This window comes from Electrona antarctica (genome assembly GCF_951216825.1).
Source record: "Electrona antarctica genome assembly, chromosome: 12".
Classification (NCBI taxonomy): Eukaryota; Metazoa; Chordata; class Actinopteri; order Myctophiformes; family Myctophidae; genus Electrona; species Electrona antarctica.
Window position 1 is genome coordinate 27,212,355 of NC_136793.1, and position 8,792 is coordinate 27,221,146.

The window sequence follows — 8,792 nt, forward strand, 5'->3', positions numbered from 1 at the left end:
ACACATGCAGTCTTACGATTGAGAAATTCCCCTATAGGCAGACCTGGCTCCCACAAGAAGACTATGCACCCATTGCACACACAACGAGGTAGAGACTGAGCTACACTTCCTAACCGTCTGTCCACTGTACCAAGACACCAGAGACATGTACTTCCCACGGATTACAATCACCCAAGGAGATTTTGAAAACCACCAAATGTTTATAACATGTTTAAAACATTGAAATACTGCTGTCAACTTTCAAAAGTATAAAGCGTCTCCTATATGGATGTATAACTATCTCTGACAGAAAATGCACACATCTTTTATAGTCTCACAAGATAGTATTACTCAAAGTGTTAATATAACACAGCTCTGTTTACATGTTTATTGAATTGTTTTATCTTGATTGTAAACGTATGTTTTCTCATGCCAATAAAGCTCCTTTGAATTGAATTGAGAGAGAGAGATAAAGAGTGGATCTAATGTGGTTTTCACACAGGAAACTTGTGACTAATGACATTTGCATTGGAAGCGTACAGGCCTATTGTTTTAAACTTTTGGGGCGCATGGGAGACGATCTGTTTAGATTTTATATTTCTGAGGTATAAGAGGATGAAATTATATGTTTTTGCACTATTCAGTGACACAATATAGCACTAAAGTATAGAGGTCATTCAAGACCTTTCAAATTAGTTATCCACTGTTGTCTTTGCATTTTGTGTTGTGTGTGTGTGTGTGTGTGTGTGTGTGTGTGTGTGTGTGTGTGTGTGTGTGTGTGTGTGTGTGTGTGTGTGTGTGTGTGTGTGTGTGTGTGTGTGTGTGTGTGTGCGTCACACATAATCACATAAGTAAAATAATCTATATAGGCTAATATAACAGAATTACATGAATACTCCTTGATATAATGCGAGAATGTGTTGGATAAAGTGGGGGAAAAGCCCGCGCCAAATGAGTCATACATTCGTTTCTCTCAATCTCTCCAGCCCGCGCACAGACTGATATTTTGGCTAAGTTCCATGCACCACCCAGACATAGTCACACTGATACAAATGCCATGCACACATGCCAATGGAAAAAGGCTTATATGTTAGCCTTTTTCCACATGAAATACATAATGCAAAATGTGAAGATTCATCTGCTTCGGAGAAAAGTCAGATCAACTTTTTATTTATTTAGGCTATTGGAGCCAAATCGTATATGTTTCATTTGTCAATGTGTCTAAAATGAGTTGTGCTTCTTTGGTCATTTTTTTATGTTTTTAAATCCCTAATATCACTCAAATTAAATTCCGTTTTTGAGTCATTGTATCAATCATATTTATGTTTGCACGTGGAGTTTTTGAAGTTTGCACTAACGTATTTACAGAACGAAACTTAGCTTAAACGTCCAAAAAAATATATCTTGAAATGAAACAGAAGCACTGGCCGGGCAATTTAACAATAAAGTCACACAGGTTTTTGATAATCGCCTTAATTGGCTCTCTCAGCAGACTCTCAAGTGTATTCTGAATCTCATGGTGTATTTCTTCTAGCAATGTCATACTTGTAATCAATGAAATTTAACAGAATCTGCGTGAAGAAAACACAAGTCCTTCCATGTTTTAATTTAATGGAAGGACTGAGAAGGGCTCTGTGGCCATGAGATGAGTTGAGTCTACGCGGTTCTCAATGACGCTTTATAAGCCTTGTCAGTGTGAGTGGGTGTCAGTAAAGAAGTGTCTGCACTGTCAGTCTACCATCCATCACTCACTAGTCCATCAGTCACTTCTCACTTGGCCTGAAGAAGCAGACAACATTTAACATGTCTGCTGTGAAACCCAAGTGTCCCGCGGGGAGGAGACTCAAGGTGAAGAAGAATGGCCCCACTGTGGCCGACCTGATCGTGAAGGCCCTCTCGGGTTCCACGGAGCGCGGCGGCACGTCCCTGGCGGCGCTGAAGAAAGCCCTGCAGGCCGGCGGGTACGACGTGCTGAAGAACAAGGCGAGGGTCCTGCTCACCGTGCGGCGCATGGTGGCGAACAAGTGCCTGGTGCAGGTCAAGGGCACGGGCGCCTCGGGCTCTTTCAGGCTCAACAAGAAGCCCCCCACACCTCGAAAGAAGAAGGTGGTGAAGAGGCGGGCGTCAGGCGGCGCAGCGGCCAAGAGGCGACGGTCTAACGTCAAGAGGCCGGCCCAGAAAGCAGCTGTCACGGTGGCTGGAGATGCTGCTGCGCCCAGCGCGCCGGCGGCTAAGAAGTCTCCCGCGAAAAGGAGAAAGACAAAGAGCCCAGCTAAGAAGACTAAAAGACCTGCTGCAGCCAAGAAGCCCAAGAAGAGTCCCCGAAAAGCCAAGGCCGGTGTCGCCAGAAGAGCGACCCGAGCTAAAGCTGCAGCCAAGAAGAGTCCCCGAAAAGGCCCCGAATTTTAATTCATCACCTAATCTGTGTCCTATTTCTATTACACGATTTTCTCTCTTTTTAGAGGGTTTACATCTGCCTTTTTACAATACAAATTAGACCTATATAAAAACAGGAAAAAAAGTGTGCTCAAGTGAATAGCCTAAAGCTGGACAATCTCATTCGTTAGATTATTAGAAGATTCCATGCACTATTGCGTGAAATTCGAAATAGATGTTTGATGTTTTCGACTCATAATTATTATGCTGCTAAACGATGGCGAGAGTATGCGGCTATACTGCTACATAGGCTATAGTATATTTATTCTTTTGTTTGTCTCTGTATTTGTATGTTTGTTTTTTTTATGTCACTATGGACCTTGTGTCTTTAATAAAGTTTGATTGATTGATTGATTATATGCCTATGCGTTTTGGAAAGACTGGAGATCATTGCGCACATTACGCACGAGTCCACGAGCATTTTACTACCAAATGGGATTTGTTATGAAAATAATATTTTAACTATAGCCTACTAAACTATAGGTTATAGAAGCATAAACACGTGTGACAAAAATAAATAAAACTCCATTCGCAATTTTGCATGTCCTACATTATCCATGCTTGTCATTCAAATCTGTTGCCTACTATTGAAACTTAAAGCGTATTTCTAACTGTAAAATCATTTGGTCTATATCTATATCCATTGGTATAACTCTTGGTGTTGACTGTTTCCAAATGGTATGTTTGTAGACCCTGTTAAAATAACACAGGTGCTTTTACAGTAAGACATAGTATAGCCTGGCTAATTTTACGTTTGGGAACACATATAGCTCATCATTTGGCCCATGGAGCAGCAGATGACGTTATGTCATGGCAGGTCAGTCTCTACACAGCCACTTGAGGTAATTATTATCTCAAACAACATTGACCGATGAAGGGTGTGACGAGAAGTGTTCGTTATTCTTATCAGCAGCAAAAACATTTCATAGAATAAATTCAGTTCGAGGGAGCTGTGGCGCCAATCTAATTACTATAGTCCCGAGGCAGGCTAATCCTCAATTAAGATTTAATTTAACAGTGTGGTGTGGTGTGGTTGAAGTGTTGAGTTGAGTTATGTAGCCTTTAACAGTCACTGACCTGTTTGTCACCTGCTGCCAATACGAAGTTAGATCTTGTACGATGTTTTTTACGCCATCTACTGGGAAGAATAAGGTACAAGTATTTGAAAAGTTTTAATAAACGTTCCCCATTAGTATTTGATATTATGGCGTGTTTTGATTCAATTGTTTGCATATGATATGCTTGTGTGTCACACAATCTAAAAACTCTTTATCAAAGTTTTTCGAATTGCAATATACTTAAATGTCAGTTAATTTAGGCTTACAATTTTCATTTAGGCATTTAGGTAAAATAAATAAATTAAATAGATCTATATTATGACTATGATAGTAATGAAGTAATCATTGCCAAGAGTATTATTTCAGTAACATCTCTCCAGCTCTTTAGTAAACAAACAATAGCCTATGATTTTCAGGTCAGGACACCAATTTGATCTAGTCAGAACTCATGCAGGGTTCAATTGGAAGTGATGACACAAAGCAGTGAGCAGACAAAGTTGGATTGAAGCTGATAAATCGGTAGCAACTCACCTGAAAATGTATTTTGTTTTCTAAATTGGTGGAGACAGGTAGACCCCTTTTACTGAACAATTAGCCTAACGTTTAAACATTTTAACAATAAATAACATAACAAAAAAACAACCCAAAAAACCACTTACACTCTCTTTAATTTCAAGTTAATTTTAAGTTAGCTAGCTCATGGCTGAACCATTATTTACTTTGTATCATCTCCCGGTTCACATGTTATTACTTATTTTGACAGAGACAAAGCCTTGGCTTGAATACAGTCTGTTCAGATTCAGGAATGTCCAATCACATGGTATGTGACCTATAACCAACATGTAAAAAGGAACACTATTCTGTGCACTTCCTATAAATTTCATATCTTCCCATGTGACTAAAGATAAAGCGCATTTTTCACCGACTGTATGACTGTGTGTGATTTAAATTAAAAAATAAGTGTCCACACACACACACACACACACACACACACACACACACACACACACACACACACACACACACACACACACACACACACACACACACACACACACACACACACACACACACACACACACACACACACTATGAGAACGTGTTGTCAGCTGTCATTTGAAAAGAATGAGGAACAAGAATGAGGAACTATAGGCTTGATCAATTAGGCCTATAAATATCTAGACTTCCCTCTAAGACAGTGTAGGATAACTAACTAGGTAGGTACTAGGTACAAAATAATGTCACCTGACATTTGAAAACAAGAATGAGGAACTATAGGCTTGATCTATATAAACGTTCATACTTGTGCCGTTCCCAGTTCCCATTTAGCCATGGCTCGAAGTGCAGGAACATTGCTCATTCTCTGTTTCCTCCATACCTGCTCCCCTCACCCACTCAGCCACCCCACCAACTGGCTCCGTCAATGCCGTACCTCCACCAACCTCTCCATCACAGCTCTGGAGGTGCTGCCAGGGGGAGGCTGGGACAATTTGAGGAATGTAGACATGGGTCGGGTGATGAATTTTGACTACTCCGAGTGCCAGACCACAGAGGACGGGCTCTACTTTATCCCAGATGAGGTGTTTGTCATCCCTCAGAAGGAGACAGGACTAGAGACCAACTCAGAGATCATCAGCTCATGGTTGGAGCAGAAAAGCTCCACATCTTTCACTATAAATTCAGACATATCCTTCTTTTCAGTACTGAATGGCAAGTTCTCTGTTGAGAACCAGAGGATGAAAACTCACCAGGTCAAAGACGCTTCAACATTAGCCAGAGTTCAAGTGAGTTAAGCTAATATATTTTGACATATATTATTAAAGGACCACTTCACCACTTTTCAACATCTCTTCATATAATTGGTCCTCACTAATGTTCATGATAAAACACCACCTTTTTTTCCTACTCAGTCTGTGTCTCATAGGAGGGCTTTGGGCAGTTCGAACACCCGTCCACCAGTGACATCATCATTAGGCAGATTTGTTTTAAAATATTTTTTTATTATCGTGAGAACTTTTGCATTGCAACTTTTCAGGAAAAGAAAGCCTGCCGTTTCTATTAGCTTGGATTTACCATCGATGATGTCACTGGTGGACGGGTTTCTGAACTGCCCACAGCCTTCCTATGAGACATAGACTGAGTAGGAAAAAATGGTGGTATTTTATCATGAACATTACATTAGTTAGGACCAATTATAGGAAGAGAAGTTGAAAAGTGGTGAAGTGGTCCTTTAAGTTATTAAGAATTATGTTTCAGTAAAGGTAATTTTGCTTAAAAAAAGGCAGAATGTTCTGTTTGCTGTACTAAACCGATATGTACCATATATATATATATATATATATATATATATATATATATATATATATATATATTTTTTTTTGCAAATATATATGCAATATTGATGTAGTGATTTATATGTTGTGTCCTTAGTTCTATAAGTCCAAGTGGGCTGGGCACCTAATAATTATTATACACTGTATTTTGGATGAAGCAAGCATTCAGAATAATTTCCAAGTTTTCATCCATAACATGTGTGAATATAATATATTCTGTTTGAATAAATGCATTTAAATAAAAGTTACTTTTAAAAGTATTGCAGCTATAAGCACCAAGCCCTGATGTGGCCTTTGTAAAATCTGAATTTGTATGATGAATTCCTGTTCTGTTCTTTGACTATAATAGAAGTGTCTATTTGTACGTCTCTAAATGTTTTGATGAATTAAACAAGGTGGACCCTCTTGTAAACAAGTGTAATGCTTAATTGGGTCATCCACAGTTAACAGTCTTTGTATTGAGTTTGTGCTTGAAATGTACTGTAATTCTGCAAACTGTTAATAAATATTTCAATCAATCAATCAAGATAATGACGAGATCCTTTCCATTGCAGGTCCGCAACTTCATCTACACAGTAAAGGCATATCCGGACTTCACTCTCGACTCACGATTTGCTCAGCAAGCAGAGGGGATAGCCGATGCCATTGAAAACAACCAAACAAAATGGGCAAAATATCTTTCTGAGAAGATGGTGCTCGACTATGGAACCCACGTCATAACAAGTGTTGATGCTGGAGCCTCCTTAGTGCAGGAGGACTACCTTCATTCCACGTATGTGTCTGACAGTGTGTCACAGAGTTCCTCCATCACAGCCACGGCTGGCTTGAACTTTTTCGACAAACTCAAATTTGATATAAGTAGCCATAACACACAACAGAGTTCAAAACTTCAAACATATCAGTCCAACATTCACTATTCGTTGGTAAAGAGCCATGGAGGCCTGCCTTTCTACCCCGGCATCACACTGCAGAAGTGGCAGGAAAATATCAAGAACAACCTCGTTGGTATTGACCAGTCGGGTCTACCGCTACACTACATCATAAACACCAACACCTTCCCTGATCTACCAGAGCCCACCGTTGAGAAGGTGGCTCTGTCCGTACGTGAGGCCATAGATCACTACTTCACAGTCAACACCCATCCTGGCTGTATCAAAGTTGATTCACAAAACTTCAACTTTCAGGCAAACGTTGATGACAACTCTTGTGAAGGCGCCGCCTCAAACGTCAGTTTTGGTGGCGTCTACCAGCATTGTGCGAAACTCAGCCGAGATGCAGATCCACTTTGCCAGGCCCTGGCTCAGAAAAACCCAATAACCGGTGATTATTCCTGCCATCAGCCTTACTCCCCCACTTTATTGAGATCAGAGGTGAGACATCAAAGTTACAACTCATATGAATGTCACTGTGTGTCGAGATGGTTAAATAAGTGTCACCATAAGGTTTGCCACAACAACCATTACGTTCGCTCGGCTCGTGTTGACACCTACTGGTGCTCCGTTAACGGAAAGGCACCAAAAAACTCAGGTTATTTATTTGGAGGATTCTATGGCCCGTCCCTCCAGAACCCCCTTACCAAAGTCAAGAACTGTCCCCCTAACTTCATCCCTGTGAAGTTTCTTTCTGACGGTCTGATGATCTGTTTGAGTAATGACTATGAGATTGGCACCAGACACTCTGTGGACTTTGGAGGCCTGTTCAGCTGCGAGTCGGTCAACCCCTTGTCAGGGGGTCAACATCGCTGTCCCCCCAAGTTCAGTCAACATCTAGTCAGCATCAGCGATGGCTGTGAGATCCTATACTGTGTGCAGTCAGGTTTGTTCACGGGAGATAAACTGCTGCCGATTCGCCTACCCCCTTTCACTCGACCACCATTGATTAGCATGCTAGCAACAAACACGGTTATGGTTATGACGGAGGCAAACAAGAGCTGGGTAAGAATGGGAGAGGCCAAGATGTGGAAACTGTCCAGCCTAGAGGAAATCAATGAGATTGCACAGCAGGCAGTTGACCCACAATCAAGTCAGATGTCTGGCGGAGCAAAGACAGGGCTGGCCTTTGGAGTGATTGGGCTTGTGATCTTAGTGGCAGTAGGTGTGATGGTCATGGTAAAGAGGAGCTGGGGGGGCGTGTCTGTGTTCAGGAGGGGGAGGGGATATGAGGAAATAGATGGAGAGGCAGGGAGTGACGGAACAGAGCAGAGACAGGAGGACGACAGAAACATGGGTTAGCTTCAAGATCAGACCCATACACAATGAGCAATTTTGTAATGACAGCCAATATGTTGGTGAAATTAAAAGTTTAATGTTTGTGAAACAGGGTTTTCTTTTGAGTCCTTTGATGTTGTGTACTGTACACTATGGCTCTTCTAAAAAAAAGTTAGAATCATAAGTAACTTCATTCTACTATACTGTATGTTTGGAGCTTTTATTAAATTATGTAACATTTGCATATTGACTGAAACTGGCCTCTTTTATATATGTATTCCTGAATGTACAGCATAAAAATATATACACCATTCATATAAGGGGCACACATGTGGAAATAATCATAGGCACAAACCCAGTAGTTGCTTTCCTGTTTCTTAAAAATGTTATCCTCACTTTGTGTGTGTGCTGTACTGGCCACTTTAAGTGTTGCAGCACGGACACGTACGTACACATATGTATGTACGTACGTACATACATTACACATACATCGCTCCGCATAAGAGTGGCTAGCACCACTCAAAAACATTAGTCAAAGTCAGCAAACTAGACAGAGTTGACGCCCCCATGGATACACAAAGTAAACAGCACCCTCTTGAGGGGAGCAAGGTCATGTGCTACTTGCCTCAAATTGAAACCTTGATGCATTTGGCAATGTCTGTTAGTGTGAGCCACTAATCTCACATAAATTACACATTCCCACATTGTTGTGCACGCTGACAGCAGAGCAAGGAATTCAATTCTTGTATATTATTCAAATTGGTCAATGATGGGATTGG

General features: G+C 40.9%; 2 protein-coding genes across 2 annotated transcripts; both read left to right on the forward strand.

Annotated features, from left to right (window-relative positions):
• Nucleotides 1–1,694: 1,694 nt before the first annotated feature.
• Nucleotides 1,695–2,388, forward strand: LOC306934364 (uncharacterized protein; the record flags this gene model as incomplete). Its single annotated transcript, XM_079516933.1, has 1 exon — nucleotides 1,695–2,388. The coding sequence occupies exon 1, from the start codon at nucleotides 1,783–1,785 to the stop codon at nucleotides 2,386–2,388; it is 606 nt and encodes a 201-aa protein (XP_079373059.1). The 5' UTR covers nucleotides 1,695–1,782.
• Nucleotides 2,389–4,804: 2,416 nt separating this feature from the next.
• mpeg1.1 (macrophage expressed 1, tandem duplicate 1) lies at nucleotides 4,805–8,037 on the forward strand (the record flags this gene model as incomplete). The annotated part of the gene is made up of 2 exons (XM_079516934.1): nucleotides 4,805–5,257; nucleotides 6,361–8,037. 2 exons carry the CDS (start codon nucleotides 4,805–4,807, stop codon nucleotides 8,035–8,037), a joined length of 2,130 nt encoding a protein of 709 aa, XP_079373060.1.
• Nucleotides 8,038–8,792: the final 755 nt, after the last annotated feature.